At 38.2% G+C, this 22,423-nt stretch overlaps 1 protein-coding gene across 1 annotated transcript in view; it reads right to left on the bottom strand.

The window, feature by feature from the left end:
• Positions 1–22,423, bottom strand: part of LOC306866872 (metabotropic glutamate receptor 8-like) — a gene marked incomplete at both ends in the record, with an annotated part of 178,293 nt that overhangs the window by 5,042 nt on the left and 150,828 nt on the right. The window contains 2 exons of the mRNA XM_079412278.1: positions 9,438–10,373; positions 11,313–11,449. Coding sequence (XP_079268404.1) covers positions 9,438–10,373; positions 11,313–11,449 — 1,073 coding nt within the window. The remainder of the gene's footprint in view (positions 1–9,437; positions 10,374–11,312; positions 11,450–22,423) is intronic.

Here is a 22,423-nt window from a genome sequence, read left to right as displayed (position 1 = left end):
AACAAATATATTACGGCTTTCCTTACCTTAGTGCGAGTGATCAGTAAGCTAACGAGCTGTAAATGATAACATATGCCTGCTGTGGGTGAAGCAGATGATAAAGCTCTTCATGTTTATATTAAGAGAAATGGGGTGCTGAGAATGAATGAGCACAGGTTTTTAGGTCAGGGAAGGAGAATCTAGAGCACCGCAGGAGGGTGTCACTCCGTACTACTGCTTAGATGGGACTGAAATCAAATTAACTGTATTGCTTAGTACTGACGTGGGCAAAGAGGTAAACACATCAGCAGAGGATTTCATGTACTCTCTCTTCGAGACAACAGAACGCTGCCATCCTGTCAAGGAAATTTGACTGCGCACAATGCTCACTGAATCTCCCTTTGAATTGTAATTTAATTCAAGTCTAACCTTGTGACCCTGCTACCACTCTTTTGTGCAAGTCTCCATACTGCCAGACAGTAGAAGGAATGACACTCACTGAAAAAGAAAATTGAGAATGCACTATAGCAGCTGTTGCAAAAGAAGTACTGCATTTTAATTAAAACAAGCAAAGGAGTTTGATGCCTTTAACATTTCTTCAAGATTGGTGATGTATTTTAGCTAGACCCTCTGTTGAAAAAAAATTATGTCAGGTTTATGGATGGTTTTAAAGGGGTTTTGGCAAATTCTGTCCGGACTGGGATACTATCTTGCAGACCATCTAAATTGGCTGAAAACACCAGCTAGACTAGCTTTACCAAGCTGTGAGACCATCAAAAACCAGTTAAGGCCAGCAAAGTAGCTTAGGTTGGCTTAAGATGGCCTTTTCAATACTGTAATCAATGTAAAATATAGTCTGATTTAAGCTAAAAAAGCTGATTATTTGGGCAATAGCTGCCTGATGAGGCTCCTGAATGACTTGCTTTCAAGAAGACTTTGATATTTTTTCATGTCATGTCAAATGTCATATATCTATGGAGCCCCTAAGGGGACGTGGTGATGGGAAGAATATGAGACTGGAGAAAAAATTATATTTCAATGTTTTTGAGTTCACTTGCAAAAGTATTGCATTCCCCCAAGAAACTTTGTTTCCTTGCAAAAGCATTGAAATAAAGTTTTTCCTCAGCTCATATTATTTTCTTCACAAAAGGTTTGAGAGCAAAATGCAAAGTTTCTCAGAGGGAACGCAAAAGTTTTGCAAGAGAACCCAGAGGTGCGGTGGAACAAAAAAGTTTTGCAACGGACCATCTCGGGTTACTCTGCGTTCCTATAGTGTCCACAAGATGATGCAGTGCGAGTTCCCATTCGAAGGGGAACATCTTGGTTTACGCATGCTTGGTTCCTCGAGAAGAGGAATGAGACACTATAGCCTCGTTCAGACTGTCAGCCCAAATCCAATTTTTGTGCAAATCCGATTGAAATCAGATTCCATCCGGATATGCACAAAATCGGATTTGGGCTGACAGTCTGAACGAGGCTTAAGTCCTCTTGTGGACACTATAGAGACGCAGTGCGAGTTCCCATTCGAAGGGAAACCCAAAGTTTCTTGGGGCAATGGAAACGTTTGTGAGAGAATGAAAACATTTTGTGAAAGAACCCTAAAGATCTCGGAGGAACGCAAACGTTTTGGGAGAGAACGCAATCATTTTGCGAGGAAACCCAATGGTTCTCAGGGGAACACAAAAGTTTTGTGAGAGAAAATTCAAAATCACTGTAACATAATTTTCCTTGCATCTCATTATTTTCTCATTACCATGTCCCTTTAGGGGCTCCATATACTGTATATCACATCATAAAGTGTAGCAGAAACTAATTCCAGAAGCTGAAAAATGGTTCAATTAAACATTTCCCTTTCTTTGTGTTTTCAGTTAGCCATTAGCAAGCTAAAAGCTCGGCCTGTTATCTTAGCATAGTGCTAGATGCTTAAAAATCTCCCATGCTTAGTTTACTCTTTCTTAAGCCCAAAAGAATACTTCAGTTTTGACACAAATGCTTTATATATGCTACAGTCAATCACATAGCCTTATTATAACTGTAAAAATGTTGCGTTTATCTTTCAACTCCCTCACACAATCTCTTTTCAGTGCAGACATTGTTGTCTCCAGTAGATTGTTGTTGTTTTTCCATCTCATCCATTTCTTTTTTGACTGTCAATCAATAAGCAGTTGCCAATTTGGGCTTGACTCTACCCTTACAAAAATTAACCATGGTTTGCTTTGCCATACTTCCAATGTTACTGTACCACTAGGATGAAACGATTTTTATAAAGCATTCCTCATTTGTATGCCACTGTGGATAAAAGCGTCTGCCAAATGAATAAATGTAAATGTAGGCTATTTCAGCTATACCCATTAATAACAGGTGCATCAAAATCAAGCACAAAGCCATGCAATCGCTGCAGAAAAAAACATTCAAATCAAATGAATGCTGCTTAATTGTATATATTTTCAGCAAAATTAGCACAAATACATCAGGAATATATTGCATACCCCTATAGTGTCTCCTGAAAAGCACTTGAGTGTGTTTTTATATTTTATGTGCCTATTGTAATTCACAGCGTCAGTCAGCAATACCAAAACAGCAGGGGTAAGAAAAAGAAAACACACTCTCAAAAAGCCAAACGAAGAAGTAAACTCCATTTAACTAAAGATCTTTGGGGAGCTTAAGTGGTTTAAAAATCAATGCCACAGCATGCGAGCGGTGAACGAATAAACACAACCAACTATATATAAACTGGAACTCATTCAAAATGTCCGTAAAACTGCAGATGACTCATCTAACTCTAATTACCCCCGGCAGGCATCCTTTCCTCATCTTTTCATCTGTTCCCCTCTATTCAACTACACTGCAATGTTAAGTGAGGTTACTGACAGAAAAACCGATTGGTATAGTTCCTTCCTTCACTCCAGGACGTTTAACACAAGCAATCCCAATGCTAATGTACAATCGGCTCCCTTCAATGAGGAAATGCACAAGTATGCTGAAGAAACAGGACCATTACTGCAGAAAATAAGCAGAAACGAGGAGGCGCAAGGTTCAAATTACACGCCATGCAGCTGTAAAGAAATGTCTGAGTTTTAATGAGCATAGAGTGAGGAGATGTGAATAAGAGAGACATGCCTCAATAAAATACTCATATCTGTGTCCTCATATTGCGGTTACTCATTGCAATAATCTTTTTAACATCAGTGAGGGCGAAAGAAATAAGCCCAGGAGAGATAAGGGAAACGGGAAATACGCTCGGCGGATTTCTTTCCATTTGGACTCTTTTGTCATGCGGTGGAATGAAAAAAAACGGTCTGATTTGAGGAAAACAATTTCCTCTTTTACATAACTTTTAATTTAATGCCACCCTGAGGGCCAGCTGTTTACCACAATGGTTGTTTTCATAGTGTTTGTTTCTCAAAATGAATGCTAGAGTGCTTTTATGTTAAATTCTGCGGTTCCGCTAATCCCTCGTGTATGTGAAGCCACCTCGCTGAGTGAAAATAGCCTATCATAACTCACTTATGCTAATCTGACTGAGATATGCTATCAAGCAGATGATAATTAAACACTGGAAAAGCTGAGAGGAAGATTTTGACATTTTGTACTATATATAGGCTAAAACGCTTGATAGTTTGCTCATCTAAAACATTATGTAAAATCAGGCTAAATGACACTGCAGCTCAATGAAAAACCTGTATAATTAAACGAGTACGATGACAAAAGCCTTACATTTGATAGCCAGAAATATACTGTATGTAAACAGAGACACAAAGGCTTGACCAATGCATTGTGTTGCGTAACTACAATGTTAACAAACTTGTGAGAAACCTGACTAGTGAAGAAGACAAGCTGCACTATAGCACCCCATGTGGCTAATCTTGGTTTACAGTGCATACTTGTGTTGGATTGTGCAGAACACAACATGTGAAATTATGCTTGTATCCTGGCAGATCTACTGGAAGGTTTTTGCGGATTAAGATCCACTGTCTATTGTTAATAGTGTAGCGATGTATGAAGCACAGTTCACAAATTCACTTTCAAACCAAACAGCTTTCTGTTGGTCAACTTAAACCTGTTGCGAAATTTGCACGTGGACATGTTTCCTGATGCGTGGATTGCGTGGATCCCAATTAAAATTACCTGTATTTCACCAGCAAAAAAATTACTGAACAACAACAGATGTGACTGAGTGTGGTGTTTTAATGAAAGTTCAGTGCTTACCTGTGTTTGTTATTCCTAAGAGGATGTTATAGCCTATATGCAACACCATTTTCTAAAAACTGAAAACTTTTTAAGCATTTTGGCCATTAATTTACATGAAAACAGTGGCCTTAAAACTCAAACTTTTGAAAATGGGTTTCATAGTGCATGTTTTTGAAAACAATATCAATATCATCAAATATAAAAACTCGACATCATGCACATGCGTATTACTTCATGTGTTTAGTCAATAATTAACAACCAAAACAAAAGAACCACACAGCTGGTGAATATTTTTTGCCATGTTGACCAACTGAAAGCTGCTTTCTTAGGGTACATTTACACAACAAAATTTGCCCAACAACGGTAATTGTGACCACACCTTAATATTTGGGGCTTAATTAATATTTTAATTATTTGGGCCAGTTTTACTAAGCAGGGCAAATTAGCGTGAGAGCGCAATTCCAAAACAGTGCAGATGGGTGTGGAAATTTCTGCGGGTGAACTACTTACAAAGAGCAAATTAAAGAACACAGATGCAACATCTCATTTATATACCAAGCGCAGCACAAATTAGCGTAGTTGCAAATAAAGAACAAAGAAATAAAGACATTGAATAGAACCAGAGGCCAAAATATATAAAATTTTGATAGACCTGGTATTGCGTGACTCCTAGTTGAGGGTTCCAAATCCTGAAGCAAATAAAAAATAACATGACTTGGCGAATGATATGTTCGGATAATGTGTTCTTCTGGCATTCAAAATAAATTAATACATGTGGAAAAAATCCTCTCACTTCTACCACGTGCTCTCTGATCTCTGCCTCCTCCTAGTAACAATAATTGCAGCCATTTCAAGCGCAAAATAGTTTTTTGGGGAGTTAAATAATAAAGTAATTTGACGAGCGCAAACGTTAGTAAAACGCATTGCGTGATTCATTTGAATACTCTCCTCCCATAACTTTTGCGTCTGAAAGGGAAACTCCAACAAATGCATATTCAATAAGGTCAGGCACTAAAATGACTATGACTTTTCAGCGCTAATTCTTCACTGCGAGTCTTTAGTAAAACCTGACAGTACTATTTTAACGACAAAAAACGGTTTGCGCTGGCGCAAGCTGTTAGTAAAACTGGCCCATAGTCTTTGCACGTTCCTCTTGTAAACAGTGGGCGGATTCTCATGTGTGACCATCCCAACATAAATACGTTACTCGAGAGATTGTGAACTAAACCGAGCTATATGAAGTAGGTATAGTAGGTAAAAGTTTTTCATTTCATTTCATTTTAAAAATGACTGATCGCTTTAGAGAAGAACCTTAATTGTTGTTTGGGGTCGTGAAGATTATGTTAATGCTGCCCATATATATTTGGACCGTCAAAAATGATCTATGTTGAGCCCTGTTTACTTGCATTAGATGGAGAAAAATCCTGGAATGTTTCCCTCAAAAATATTAATTCCTCTTTGGCTGAAGAAACAAAGTCTTACACATCTTGGATGGCTTGGGGGTGATTAAATAATCAGGAAATTTGTCGGCGCACTGCCCACAAGAAACCCTCTAAATGTTAATAGGGTGAGGTAATTAGTGCATGTAATCCAGATACATTGAGTCTTGGTGCTCATGTGGATAACCAAGGTTCAAGTCTGACCCATGACATGTTCTCAACCAATTATTAACTTTGATTTCATACTGACCTATTGTACACTCTCTAGTGTCAAGGATGAAAAAAACTAATACCTAAAGTTTTAGCATTTGCTGCATTCAAAACACATACTGAGGTGTATTTGAAACTGCTAACCCCCTCTCGTCATTTTCAATAGGTTGGCACAATGGATTACAAACAATTCAGTTCATTGGAAGGTATTTTGTCTGCAAGGGAAACTATCCAAGGGATAATCTATTGGAATGAGTTTCATGCATGTCACATGCCGGGAACATTTTAAGCGGGAAAATGCCAATTCGATCAGTGTCAATGTGCTTCAACTCCCTTTTGCTAAATACTGCATTGAATCGCTCCATGAGCTATTTCTGTGTTGCATGCACAACTGGATTCAACAGCATGTCAGGCTTTTCACAGGTATGTTGCCTTCAAAAATGTCTCTGCTCAGCAGTAGATTTAGAACATAGCATTGGTGTCCAAAATACAGGTTTTAAAGCTGTAAGGTTACTAAATGTTGTAAACACAAACACACAATAATTAAATGATAGAATGCAAGGAAATGTCCTTTCAGCAGGGATATTATGATCAAACAAAATATGTAAGGGATAACAAATAGCTAGCCGGTCATTATAGCAAAATAAACCCAACAGCAATACCGGTCAAACCATTACACTACACCATCACTTGGGATTTATTCACTTTGATGAGAAAGTTGATGAGAACGTTCAGTAGTTGAGATGAGAAAGATTCTCGCCCAGTGCAGGGATTTCAAACTGGGGCCTGTGGAAAATTAGAGAATAAAAACATGCCTTTATCTTTTTCTTAACTATTATAGTAAACAGTAAATATATTTTACTAAAAATAATTAATGTGTGTGTGTGTGTGTTTATAATTCAACATATATATACATATATATATATATATATATATATATATATATATATATACACACACAGATTTTATTTCAATTAAAAGGCAATTCATGCAATTACTTTGTATTACTTTGTATTAAATTGTTTTAAAAACACTTAATATTAAGTTTTTATTTTCCAGATAATATTTTAATAATTTAATGCTTTTAGCATCGTAACAACATATATATCAATTATTTAATTTAGCATAATATAACACTTTATCACACTGTACAAAAGAACGATCATTATATTACATTACAGGGTGAGCAGAAGAGTCTTTTATCACCCTAACGAGGATTTATTTTATGACAATGACCAGCTGACTGCACATTATCCCACTTAATACCTGGCTTCTTACCAAATAAATGAAGAAACAAACATAATATATATTTATTATATGAGGAAAAGTGATAGCAGACATGAAAGATGCTAAGTATCAAAATCAAATGCACAGTCAGTTATACAGTTTAGTGGTCATCATTCAATAAAACTACAGAATGCAGCCATTGACCATCCAAAATCAGGTATTCCCTGAGCGCCGTCCGTATAAAAAATATAAATAGATAGAGAATCATCCATGCTAACAGAAAGCAGTTAGGTCAACAAGTTCAACTCTATCTCTAGCTGTTATATCTTGAGAAAATCATGTTGTCGAGCTCTTGGAGATGAATTCTTAATGAGCATTGCTTTCAATCCTCAGTTTTTGCACAATTTGTCCTTTAACATAACACTTGACATCAAAATCTGACAGCAAATCTTTGCAGGAGGAAATCTCAACACCTATCACAGACATTAGACATGCAGAGAAGAGAATTTTTTTAAATTCCTGGCTTCTTTCGGCAGCACTAATGAGCACTGGACAGAATCCTTGTGCAGAAAGAACAGAGGGTTCAGCCTACAGTCTGCAGACCACCACTGAAGTCATCAACATTATAAGACCCACACTGGCCTGGACTGACAGAGGCAGCGTGCTCTATTTATGGCCCATTAACAGCAGCACTATTCCTCCGGGCCATGTTTGATCATCTCCATATATCTGATAATGAGCATCTCTTAGATGAGTGCTTGTTTTTGATGCAAAGACCTAAAAGTCTAACAAGGACTGTGTACTGATGGAGCTGCCAATGAGGAGATGATATAGATGATCCTCATCTGTTCACTTCATCACGTTGGCACAGCTACAAGAAAGAAGTATGCAAAGATAGATAATGACAGTAATGACAACAGCACTATACATTCGTATAAAATGCTGTATACAGATGTACCTGCACTGATTGAGGGAGGATTCATATTAAGTTGTAATATAACCTAATGACTCTACCAAATAGAATGTGGTATGACTGAAAACAAAAAAATACTGCATTATCTAACATTGAAGGTAATACATACATTATGTTAAAAAAGGCGAGACTCAAATCAGTGAAATGTTTTTCCATTTGTTCATTTACTTGAAAAAAAAAAAAGTTTAGAATAGAAAGAATTGGACTATCAAAACTCTGCATAAAAGGACAGTTCAATATAATATAATATAAAGTAGCATAGCTATTATTATTTAACAATTCTAATTTCTGAAGGATCATCTGATACTGAAGACTGGAGTAATGGAAAAAGTAGCTTTTTTACGTAATGTCAAATCTATTTATGGGCAGTAATGGCCTAATGGATAGAGAGTTGGACTTGTAACCTGAAGGTCGTGGGTTCGAGTCTCAGGTCCGGCAGGGATTGTAGATAGGGGAGTGAATAACCAACACTATCTCCACCCTCAATACCACGACTGAGGTGAGGCCCTTGAGCAAGGCAACGAACCCCCAACTGCTCCCCGGGCATTGCAGCATTGGCTGCCCACTGCTCGGGGTGTCTGTTCACTACTGTGTGTACACTTGGATGGGTTAAATGCAGAGCACAAATTCCAAGTATGGGTCACCATACTTGGCCACACACCACGACCCTTTCTCTTGTATGTGTGAAAAACCATGTGATATACGAGGCATAAAATGCAATAGCACCACCTAGTGGCTGATTTCTTTCAAATTTCTTACAGACCTCTAGGCCCAAGAGTCAAACAGGCCCCTCAAATTTCATTCCGATCGGCCTCCGTTAACCTCGTCTACTAGTCGCTCAGGTTTGATTGGCTGATGGCGGCCATGTTTTCTGAGATACACCAATGCCTTCACAGTGGCACCTTGGTCAACAACAATGCATGCATGCAACTTTCAAGTGAATCAGACTAATGGGTGCGTAGTTACAGCCATTTTCATGTTTTTTTCCCCTGTTATAGCACCACCAAGTGGTTAAACTCCTCAAGTTTGGTGAAAATATACCATTCCATTCAAGATTTATAGTCGTTTTAGTAAATATGGCCCCACCCACTTTGAAATTTTTTGCATCCTGTTCTGAATGACAATAGAAATTTCAGCCCTAAAAATGAGGTGTGTAAGAAAAAAAAACACTTTGAAATGGTAGTGTACAAGGCATGCAGGTGACCAATATCAAAAACTCAACAAATGCAAGTCAGCAGCTATGCAATAGGGGGAAAAAAATATTTTGTCTGTAAAGGTGTATGATGTGTGATCTTGGACTTTATACTGAGACATTATGGTGACATGACAGGATTCAGATGATCTCAACAAGGCACCTACTGTAAATAAAAATTTACTAGTTCAGAAAAAGAAACCCTTCATTAGCACTTTAGACTCACCCGCTCTGCAGATTGTGCTGTCCCAAAGAAGATGGGTATGAAGGCCAGCCAGATGATACAGGTGGTGTACATGGTAAATCCAATGGGCTTGGCTTCATTGAAGGTCTCCGGCACTCCCCTGGTCTTGATTGCGTAAACAGTGCACGTGACCATCAAAAGGATGCTATAGCCCAGCGAGCAGATGAGTGAGAGGTCCGAGATGTCACACTTGAGCACCCCACGGGCGTTCTCAGGGTCCTGTGTGCGCTGCTCGCCATAATCCACAACGGTGTGCGGCGGGTCGGCCACAAACCACACAAACACGCCCATTAACTGAACTGAGATCAGGCTGAAGGTGATGACAAGCTGGGAGGCGGGGCTAATAAACCGTGGCGCCGCAACCGACCGCTTGCCCTGCTCAAAGATCCGATGGATGCGGTTGGTCTTGGTGAGCAAGGCGGCGTAGCTGAAACACATGCCCAGACCCAGGAAGATCCTGCGGAAGGAGCAGACGGCCACTCCAGGCGCCGCTATCATGGGGAACGTGGTAACATAGCATAGGAAAATTCCCGTTAGCAGCACATAACTCATTTCCCTGCCGGAGGCCCTTACGATTGGCGTGTCGTTGTAGCGCACGAAAGTCACCACTACAAAGGTCGTGGCGAGGATTCCCAGGATGGCAATGAAGACGGGTACTACAGCCCACGGCGAGTGCCACTCCAGCTTAATGATGGGGATTGGCTGGCAGCCGGTGCGGTTCTGATCTGGCCGTTGCTCATATGGGCAAAGCAGGCACGTGAACTCGCTGGCCTGGTAATGGTAGCCCTCGCAGCGCTCGCAGTGCCAGCAGCACGGCACCCCCTTCACAACCTTCTTCCGCTCGCCGGTCTGACAAGGCAGGCTGCATAGAGACGCCGGCACGGATGAGTCTCTGCTCGCCCACTGCATGGCATTCATCTGAAGACAAACAACGTCAGAAATATTCTGGTAAATGTCAAAAAGCATTTGCTATTTTCAGATTCTGTGGAATTAATTTGTAGGGGAAATAAAATGAAATAAAATAAATATATATATGTATATATAAATATATATATATATATATATATATATACATAAATATATACATAAATAAATAAAATACAAATTTATCAAAAGAACATATTATGAAGGCGACTTATGATTTAATTAGGTAACATTAATTAGGCTTGTTAAGATTATTGAATTTTTGTGAAAATGATCTTATGCTCACAAGGTGTACATTTATTTGACCAAATTGACATTAAAAAACAGAAATATTGTGAAAATATATTACAATTTAAACATTGTTTTCTATCTGAATACTTTTTCAAATATAATTTATTCCTGTGATGCAAAGTTGAATTTTCAGCATCATTGCATTATACTTCAGAATTCACTCTATGCTGATTTGTTCCTCAAGAAATGTTTATTATTATTATTATTATCAATGTTGAAAACAGTCACAGAAACCAATATATTTTTCTTTAGGGTTCTTTGATGAGAGGAAAGTTAAAAAGAACAGCATTTTTTGTAAAAAAAATTGAACACTGTAAATGTCACTTGTGATCAATTTAATGTATCTTTGCTTAATAAAAGTATAAATTTCTTAAAAAAAAAAATCCCACTGACCCCAAACTTTTAAAAAGTAGTATAAATCATCATTAATGGCAGCACATACACAGTTAATTTCACGTCTATGAAACAAAACTTACTTCAGAATTACGAGTTAATCAACATCATTAATTGTACAGTGTAATTGCCATAATCATTATGACAGTCATCTACACCATAATCATCATTATCAAAGCAAATAACTACTTTATAGGCAGCCTCTAACATTTAAGTACAATTGAAAAGGAACGTAGATGAACTCCTTACATTTAAATGCAGTTGATCCGACCAGTGGCCGATGATTCTGTACTCAGTTGACCTGTTTGTTATTTGATACTGGTAGATGTCGTATCGTCCAGGGGCGTCTCCGTTTTCATTAAACACCACTAGGGTCTTGGCACTTCCTGTCCGAAGAGATTAAACAACATTATGATTTTCGTATCTTGTGAAATCCTGAATCAGACGACCTCAGCTACATAATTTCCCATGGCCAAGATGAATCAGTAAACACATCATACTTATACTTGAGACATAAAAACAATAAGATTTCAACATAAACAAAGTACGCATAATGTTCCAGATCCATTCAACCAACAAGATGAATAAATTACAGTCAGTGATAAGCTAAAAAAATTAAATCAGGGTCTTATTCTGAACAAAAGAATTTAGTGAACTGCTAACAAAGCATGAGAGGATCGTCTTCATTTGTTATCTGTTATTATACAAAATCATTCCATAATTATGAAGCCCTGGTGAGTTTTCTCGGGCCTACAGGAGTTGTCTCAGATGAGCAATTTCAGTGGCATACAGAGCAGCTCGTGAGGAGGGAGAGTTTGTATCAAATTAGTGTCTCCCGAGATAGGGAATCATGCATTATTAAAACACCTGCATACAGTCAGCCGCGGAGTGGGCCTGGAGGATTCCACAGGAAATGCTGCTTGCTGTTATGACACACCTCGAGCAACAAAATAATCAGATTACTCATTCAGAGTTGCACGTTCTGCACACACATTATCCTTTAAGATGGGACCACGTGCCAGGCAACGATTCCAAACGAGCCAATTCACTGACAAGGTTAGAACTCACAAATGAAGTAAAAGGACTGATCAAATAAAGTCAATAGCACAAATGACTGTGGCATGATGATGGTCAATTTTCACAATTTAGTGTACTGTATGTATTTGTATGACAAAAACTGTGCATTTTTACAGCCCAAAGGAAAAAATAATAAACACATATGAGTGTTTATTTTAGTTTTTCTAATAAAAAAAACTAATAAAAACTATTTAAAAAAACTAAAGAAACACCACAACAAAACAGAATACAAAAACTAAAAATACACCAAAAACAAAAAAACTAACAAAAGCAAAACACAATACAACAAAACACAACAAATTTAAACGGAAAACACAAGAAAAGCAAAACACAATATAACAAAACATAACACAATAAAACAAAAAACAAACACCACAAAAAAACAAACACCACAACAACAACAACAATACAACACAATAACACAAAGCAAAACAAGAGCAGACAACACAAAAAAGACCACAACAAAACAAAGAGCAAAACAACACAATAGAATACGAAACACAACAAAACAAAACAAGCACTGCAACCACAATACAACAAAATAAAACAGAAAACACATCAATACAAACTCAATACAGCAAAACATAAAATAAACACCACAAAATGCAAAACAATAAAACAAACAAAATGAAACAGAAAACACAACAACAAACAAAACAAAAGAAAAACACAATACAACACACAGCACAACAAAACAAAAAAACAAAAGCAAAACAAAAAAACACAGCACAACAAAATAAAAAGCAAAACACAACACAACAAAACACAGCACAATAAAACAAAATTCAACAAAACAAACACCACAACAAAAAACAATAAAAAAACGTGCAAAAACAAAGATATGAATATATTATGAATGTAACATTTACAGTTTTTTTTTCCAACTGCTTACACACATTTTCAAAACTTAGCCTCTTTTTTTCAAAACTTTACACACAAATCCGAGAATTGCACACACAAAAGTCAAAATTCTCACATCACTTGCAAAATGAAGCACTGCATTCAAAATATCACAAACACATCTCAAAAGCAAAAATTTGCAAACACCTTTGCCATATTATCAATTCCTGTTAGATTTTTGTGTTACATAGAGAATTGTGTGTTGTGTTTTGCAAAAAGTGTTTTATGAAATTGAAAACTTAATCAAAGGCAGAGAATTAGTGTATGGTTTTGCAGATTTGGTGTGTGGTTCTGGTGTTTGAGTGTCAGGTTTCAGAAATTGTGTGACAAGTAAAGATTTTGTGTGTAAGCAGTTGAAAAAAAACTGTAAGAGTTATTTAGAAAATGATAATGATGAGAAATACCCCTAGAGATCAACAGAAGGCGGATCACAGACCATCCCTCAAATAAATTATCTGTGCATTGCCTCTGTTTTTTGCTGTAAAATATGAATCCAGAACAAAGTTGGCATAAGCCTCTTCATCTTGATGCAGGACACTGACCATTCTCCAATCAACGACTTGATTGCGGCCCCTCGCTCGCGCATTCCAAACACCACGTACGAAGACTGTGACAATACAGATAAAATGATTAAAGGGTGGACGAGATGTTTTGATTAAGCCAAGTCTTGGTTTAATCACAGGTTAGACCTCATTCTCAAGACTTGCAATTAGACAGTGCTAATTCAAAGTGGCCTGTGGAAAGCTGAACATGGAGAGGGAACGTGTCTATAACAAACAAACCGTCCTACTGTAATTTATGCACGGCATGTAGGCACAAGTTTTGACTTGATCTCGGCATTACTTTTCACAGTACATGCATTGCAAATATCATCCGCAGTGGAGTGAATCACTCCTGCCTGAAGATGTATCTCATTATAACAGACCGCGGCTAATATTCCGCATCAACAATGAATCAGCTCAAGTGTGCCGTATTTAAAAGAACAAAGGCGAACAAAATGAGTTCATATGAGCATTCGCCACAGAAGATCAAAAATGTGAATCATGACAACATTTGTGATGAATCGACAACTCCATAAACTCCTGGAGTCCCAGCTTTGATTATTAGGGCCACATACACAATTCCCATGGGTTAGAAGTGGGCTACTTTTGAACCGCTACATCTTAGTTAATTTCCTGTGAGGGAAACGCCTTCGACAACCTCGCAGGCTCGAGGGAGATTCATACTAATAGCTATTTGATGGAGCTCATGCTCAAGTGGTGTGTTTGCCAGCTCTCTTACGGGAAGTGTTAACCTAAGCAACAGAAGTTGAATGCTCGAGATGCTCATGCCATTGAAGCGCAGCCCGAGTAAATGGTAAATAAGACCGCTTTTGCTCTAAGGAGGGCATTCAGTCGTTTGAAGAGCATGAAAGATCATCTCTGTAGGGTGCATCTCCAATACCGTCCACCAGGCGTGGACCGTGGCCAATTGTGTCACTACATTTGTAAAAACCCTCGCCACTAGCATCGCGTTTTTGGCAAAAGTGAAGACATCTGAGCCTTACGCTGGTTCACTGAATTGGATTAGAGTGTTCTTTCCGTATTCTGAGAGGTCTATGCAAATGTGATTTGAAATACCTGAGGCATGGTCTTTAGACACATAAGTTGTGGAAGTCGTGGCCTAATGGTTAGAGAGTCGGACTCGTAATCGAAAGGTTGCGAGTTCGAGCCCCCGGCCGGCAGGAATTGTAGGTGGAGGGAGTGAATGTCCAGCGCTCTCTCCACCGCGACTGAGGTGCCCTTGAGCAAAGGCACCGAACCCCCAATTGCTCCCCGGGCGCCGCAGCATGGCTGCCCACTGCTCCGGGTGTGTGTTCACGGTGTGTGTGTGTGTGTGTGTGTGCGCATTTGTTCACTACTCACTGCTGTGTGTGTGCACTTGGATGGGTTAAACGCAGAGCACCAATTTCGAGTATGGGTCACCATACTTGACAATACGTCACGACTTTACTTTACTTAAAAAGTTGCCCAAAGTCTGGGGGGCGAATATGTAGAAGAACAACTGATGAAGTGAGGTGAGAGAGACATCAATGAAGAAACTTGGAGGACATCTATCAGACACAAATTAAAAAATAAAATAAAATAATACAAATGAAAGAAAACCAAAATAAAAGTTAACAATGGAAACTAAAAATAATAAACAACAGAAAACAACAGTAAACAATGAAAAGTAAAATAGGAAATAAATAATAATAATTTAAAGAAAAATTTAAACATTGAAAAATAAACAAAATAATAAAAATAGTAATATTGGCACCCTTGGTAAATATGATCAAAGAAGGCTGTGAAAATTAATCTGCACTGTTAATTAAAAAAATTCACAAAAATCTAACCTTTCATTGGATAAGAATTTAAAACGGAGAGAAATATCATTATGAAATAATTGTTTTTCTCAAATACACGTTGGGCACAATTATTGGCACCCCTAGAAATTCTTATGAGTATATTCCCAATTTTGAGCACTCCAGGGTGATTATGAACATGAAATTATCCAGCCATGGCATCCTGTTTTACAGAAACATAAATAGGAGGGAAAAGAAAGCCCAAATTCCCTTAATCATCATCACAATGAGAAAAAACTAATAATATGTTTCTGATATGCAGCAAAAGATAATTGAGCTTCACAAATTAGTGAAGTGGCTTTAAGAAAAGAGCTAGAGCAGTGTAAATTCCCATTTCCACCATCAGGGCAATAATTAAGAATTTCCAATCAACAGAAAATGTTACGAAACTGCCTGGAAGAGGACGTGTGTCTATATCATCCTAATGCACGGTGAGAAGGAGAGTTTGAGTGGCAAAAGACTCAAATAGTTGAGTCTCGGGGTCAGAAAACCTTAAAAGTAATTGTCAAACAGCACCTACATCACCACATATTGTTTGGGAGGGTTTCAAGAAAAATTATCCTAGCTCATCCAAAAACAAACTCCTGCATATTCAGTTATCAGACACGACTGGAACTTCAAATGGGACTGGCTTCCAGGGACGGACTGGGAGTAAAAAACGGCCCTGTATTTTCTCCCAAATAGGCCCACCACAACTACAGTACAAATAGTCGCTGTATCTCACAATATTGCAGCAATCCTGTCGTATTCATGGCAAATAACATCACAAAACCCATGGTGACCCTGCTGACAAAAACAATACAAATCACAGAAATTCTAATGATTTCCACTACAAATATCATTACAAACTATCAACTTTTAACCATTAAAACAATTAAAAAAATGGTTTCCTGTAGTGTTTTGGGACATATTACATTAGGATTTAGTGGGGTTTTTTGTTTTGTTTTTTTTAAACGACCAATTACCAGTAGAGACCAGCAGGCTGTCACGGTGCACACAGCGGGGAGGAACGAGGAACGAGGAACACTGAGATGAGGATAAACTCAAATATACAGTCTTTAATATAACTCAACAGGGCAAGACAAGGCAGGGCAGACACACGGGAACACCGAGAGCAACGAGTAGACCAGACCAAAACTTACTCAACAGACAGGACTATAAATACACAGGATAATCACAAACATAATCAAACACAGCTGGGACATAATTAACTGATAATCACACTTAACGAGGACAGGAAACAAACCAAATAAGGAAACAAGAGGGAAACACATGACACACACGACACAGGACTGACACGGGCACCATTACAGTTTTCATTAAAACCAATACAATTCTCATTATAAATCAGTAAAACCATTACAAATTATGTGCTGGTTTTTATTTTATTTTTTTCAGCATGGGATTGAAATAAATATATATTATTGTATGAACTAAAATACTTGAAAACTACATAAAAAGAGCAGAACACAAAATGTGATGACAATGATAAACATGAACCTAGAATCTAGAAACCTGAAACAACAGAATTCTTAAATTTGAGTATATGTCTCTTTGTATGTGTGTGTCATGTTAATCAGACTAATCACCTTATAGGCGACTTCATTTACTGTATTTTCTAACTCAATATCTCTCAAATGTAACCCATTGTAGAATCACTTAAGGCAGTGGCTATTTGCACTAAGTGAAAATAACATTTTCTTAGCGATAGATGCTATGTACACAAAGTGCAAATAGCTATAGATTCTATTTACACTGTGTTAAAATAGCAGGATTTTCTGCTATTTATACTACTTATTGTAAATAGTGGCAATTATCTGCACCTCAGTATTGCAATACATTATAAAACAGTATGCAATAATAACTTACTGAGTGAGTGTAAATTTACATTTTAATTCAAATTATTAAATGGATGCCACCTTATTGGGACAATAAAGCCCTAACCTACACCTAACCCTACCCGATACTTTATTTTCAACTTTTTAATTATTTCCTTCATTTTTATTAAAAAATAAATGCTTTTCTGATGTGATTTGAAATTTGAAAAGGGAGAATTGTTTTTTTTGCCAAAAGGCAGATTCGAACCCGGGTCGATCGTGTCAAAAGGCGTATGATACACGCGTCACCATCTGCGCCATAGACACTCTGTGTCCCTTGATCTGACACTTTTTCTTTGATGATGAACCACCCAGGCCGACAGCCGCTGGATGGACGGCTGTTCTGGACTTCTCCAGAACGTCCAGATGGCCAGTCCGCCCCTGCTGGCTTCTACGGTCAGATGAAACTAAAAAATTAGCTTTTTAGCAGCAAACACTCAAGATGGGTTTGGAGAACACAGGGATAAAAAGTACCCCATGTGTACAATGAAATATACTACTGTATTTTTGATGTTGTGGGCCTATATTTCTGCTGGAGGTCCTGGACATCTTGTTTAGACACATGGCATCATGGATTCTATCAAATACCAACAGATAAAAAATCAATAAGTGATTGACTCTGTTAGAAATCTTATAATGGGCCATGTTTGGATCTTCCAACCGGACAATAATCCAAACACAAACCTCAAAAACAACACAAAAATGGGTCACTGAGCACAAAACCAAGCTTCTGCTGGCCATTCCAGTCCTCTGACCTGAACCCTGTAGAAAATTAGTGAGCTGAACTGAAGAGAAGAAGCACCTTCATGGAGCTGTGAATCTAAAGGATCTGGAGTGATTCTGGATGAAGGAATGGTCTCTGATCTCTTGTCAGGTGTTCTCTAACCTCATCAGGCATTATAGGAGAAAATTTAGAGCTGTTGAACTGGCAAATGGAGGTTTCAAAAAGTATTGAATAAAAGGGTGCCGCTAAATGTGGCCAATGTGTTTTAGAGAAAAACACATTTCATAATGATATTTCCCCCATTTTAAAGTCTCATCAAATTAAAGGTTTTTGTGAATTTTTTAAATAAAAGATCAAAAGGATTATCAATGCAGATTAATTTTCACAGCCTTCTTTGATCATATTTACCAAGGGTGCCGATATTTTTGGCCATGACTGTATAAACCTACACAAGCCATGATGTAAACATACACAAGCACAATGTAAAAAGAGAGCTGCTGGTGAGCAGCAGGGGGAGAGTGCAATCAAACTTGGGTTTGGACCAAGAAATTGAACCAAGCACAGAAACCAATTTCCAGACCACTGCCCTTAAAGTGACCTGATACTGTAGAATCACATCTGTCCTCTGATAACTCAATCCCTTGACATCAGATCTAGTTTCATACAGCCGCTGCTTATAATGCAAGACAACCGACGAGGCAAAAAGACAAACGTAAGAATTCACAAGCCTTAAATACTATATCTAACACAAACTTACACGCAGGTTAATCATTTCAACTCCATACGCAGCATAAAAACATGCCTGCTCGGTGTTCAGGCTAAAGATTATATTCTTGATCTCATGCCAGAGTTTGACGGCAGAGAACCTTCATGTCAGACAAATGAAGGAAGTCCATGAATTGTCAAGAGGTTATTTCTTCAATTAATTCAGCTGTCTGATGTGAAGTGGTGATGCCCTTTTCCAACAATGAGATAAAGCATTACATACTAAAGAAAAACATAGATACCTACAATCCACTGTTTATAGAACTAATCTCACTGTATTGATTTTTCCGCTCTTTATAAAGACAACTAGCTGATGATACGCTCACAGCAGATGCTCGCAACGTCCTTTCCCTGTCCTCCATTTATTCAACCATTATCCAGCTACTTAATAATCTGTTTTCACTTAGCTGCTGGGAAAATCGATAATAGAGATGAAAACACAATGAAATCTTTCCAGGTCAGCTCTATAATCAATCGCTTGCTATTAAGATGCTCTGACTATCTTGAGAGAGTTCTTCTGCTTCCTAAATGTTGAATGCTATCTTACTGTATTTTTGTTAATTGTATACCTTTAAATCAGCATATATTTGCAAAATAATGTCTGTAATGGGCAGGATTTGAATTCCCTTCAGTATGAAAAATAAATTAAAATTAAATAAAAAGGCATGGAAAAATAGGGACTATATTTTAGAATATATAAGGGATTTGAGTTCCCTTTAGTACGCATAAAAATAGAAGAAAAAAACTACAACAGAACAACAACAATAATAATAATAATAAAAAAAATAATAATTATTATTATTAATTAAAAATATTATTATTATGAAAAAAAAACACAAAACCAAAAACATAAGGACAGATAAAGAATGCATCAAAAAGACAGGACTTGAGTTTCCTTCAGTATGCATCAGAATAAAATAATAAATTAAATAAAATTAAATAAAATTAAATAATTTGAAACAAAATCACATTGAAAGAAAAGTTATAAAAAAAAGGAAAAGTAAACAATGGAAAATACATTGAAAGTAAAATAATAATAATAATAATAAAAAAGTTAACAATGGAAAACAAACATAAATAGAACAAAAATTTTATTATAAAATAAAAGATAAGAAAAACGCACAAAAAAGCATTAAATAAGAAATTATTATATTAAATTATATTATAAAGGTAGCTTTTTAATACATATTGAAGGTTATTTCACATCATTGGCAAATATATTTTCTCCTTTTTATGAATACATTTAAAAAAAAAAATTGTATTATACCTACTTCTTATTTTGGCCACTACATCCCAAGCATGGAAGGCACACAACAGACGTACAGCATAATAACTACAGGATATTTGGTGTGAGCATGACAGACATGTTCATTTAATTCTAACACACATATCTAAAAATAAGCATATGTATGAAGCCACTGAAGTGCATCTGATTGCAGTTGACTTGGCAATTGCCTTCTGGCCACAGTGGCTGTCATAGCTCTGGGATAAAGGTTGTGGGGTTGATGCTTTTATCATTGACTTGATTAGAAAAACATCCCTTACTGCTTCAATCAAGTGGTCCATGCAAGAAAACACAGAATAGAGATATCAGATGTGCATCCGGAATACACATGATGGCTCATATATACACAAATACACACACTCATGCATGCGAGATGAACACACACAGTGCTTTGAATGTTAATGAATGCAAAACACAAAAGCAGCATTTGAAATGCATTTTGTCAAACAAATTAAACATTACACATTGCATTACATTTGACTCAAGAATCCGGCTGAACGTAAATATCAACAGTTTAGCGTCACATGACTGAGCACAGCCAAACTAGCATGCGCTTGCGGTCACGTCCATCCTAACGCATCTATTTATTTGCAGGGTTATTATTATTAAAGGGGTGGTTGATTGCGATTTCACTTTTTCAACATTAGTTAGTGTGTAATTTTGCTGTTTGAGCATAAACAATATCTGCAAAGTTGCAGCGCTGAAAGTTCAATGCAAACGGAGATTTGTCTTTTAATATTCTGGCAGTTTAATGCCTACAAAAACGGCTCATAGGGACTACAACGAGTTACTTCCCGGGACTGCAAAATATGAGAGGGGATCCCAAGGCAGTACTTGTACATCATCCATTCAGAATCTTTGACTGAAGCAACTTGGCATTCTAAGATCCTGAGCTAGGTGACACGGCAATAAGAGCAATGTCTCGTTCCCTCATCTCAGGGAACCGAGGTTACGTGAGTAACCAAGAGGGTTCCCTATCGATTCGGTCACTCTACATTGCTTGGGAACGTATAAAATCCCGTCGTGTCACAGTGATGGAGCCTGGCTCGACTAAGTATGTCAAGTTTCACATTCGGAGCCGTAATGAGAGCGGCAATGACATTGGCGCTCTTGGTAAACACAGCTCAGGTCTACAGGACCTAGTCGAAACCATGTAAAAGTCAGGGGGGGCGTGGCAACTAGACGATGCCGTGTCACACCAGGGGCGGAGTTAACTCCAGTAAAACAGAGAATGTGAAATGGTGGCGGCTTCTGCACTTTCATATCTAGATTAGGTGAAATTGTTTAATTTCAATGAAATCATGTTTTATGATGCAACGGCCGTACTGGTGCTCAATAAGCGGAGTATGATGGTGATCAAGTCCTAAAAGACATGGTGAACTATATCATAACACTGTGATAAACTGATAGGGACAGCATTGAATAGGTGTTTTGCGTCAAGACTGGGTGTTTACGACCTAGTCGAAACCACTGATACACATCTCAGATCATACCTGATGCTGAGTAGGCGCGTGCGCTGCTCGCACTGACAGCACATGAGAGGCAAGCGATGACCCATCTAGGCTATAAAACCTTGCGAAACTGCTGGATGACGACCAGCCTGCCGCCATACAAATGTCCTGAATAGACATGCCATTTGCCCAGGCCCAGGAGGACTCAAGTCCGCGGGTTGAGTGGGCCCGAACCCCTATAGGACATTCCACGCCCTTAGAGCTGTAAGCCAAAGCAATTGCGTCGACAATCCAATGTGACAGCCTTTGCTTGGACACAGGCAGAGCCTTTTGTGCATCCACCAAAACATACAAATAGCTGCTCCGAGAGTCTGAACTGTCTAGAGCGCTCGATATAAGTGTGCACCGCACGTACAGGGCACAGCAGGAGTGTATTAAGCGGCTCCGTCCCGGTCGATGTTTCAGGGTGGAAAGCAGATAGTGTTATGACCTGCACTTTAAATGGAGTCAAAAGCACTTTAGGCACATAACCTTTTCTAGGCTTCGAACGGGGGTCCCGTGAGAGTGTCAAGCACAAGCGCCAAGTCCCAAGTAGGTAGAGTAGAAGGGCGAGGAGGGTTCAGCGGGGGCTACCAGCATCTCCACCATTTGTGGGAACCACGGCTGATTGGGCCATTCCGGTGCCACTAACAGAGCTGATTCCTTTTCCTCTCTGATTGTCCAAAGCACGCGAGGCAGAAGTTTCACTGAAGAAAAGGCATACTTGCGTACTTTCGGCCAGCTGTGAGCTAGTGCATCCACTCCCAGGGGAGAGTGTGTCAGTGAATAAAACAGCGGGCAGTGAGTGTTCTCCGCTGATGCGAAGAGATCCACCTCCGCCCTGCCGAATACACTCCAA

The sequence above is a fragment of the Barbus barbus genome, assembly GCF_936440315.1.
Source record: "Barbus barbus genome assembly, chromosome: 48".
Taxonomy (NCBI): domain Eukaryota; kingdom Metazoa; phylum Chordata; class Actinopteri; order Cypriniformes; family Cyprinidae; genus Barbus; species Barbus barbus.
The sequence above is the reverse complement of the archived record's forward strand: the minus strand, read 5'-3'. Positions and strand labels throughout refer to the sequence as shown.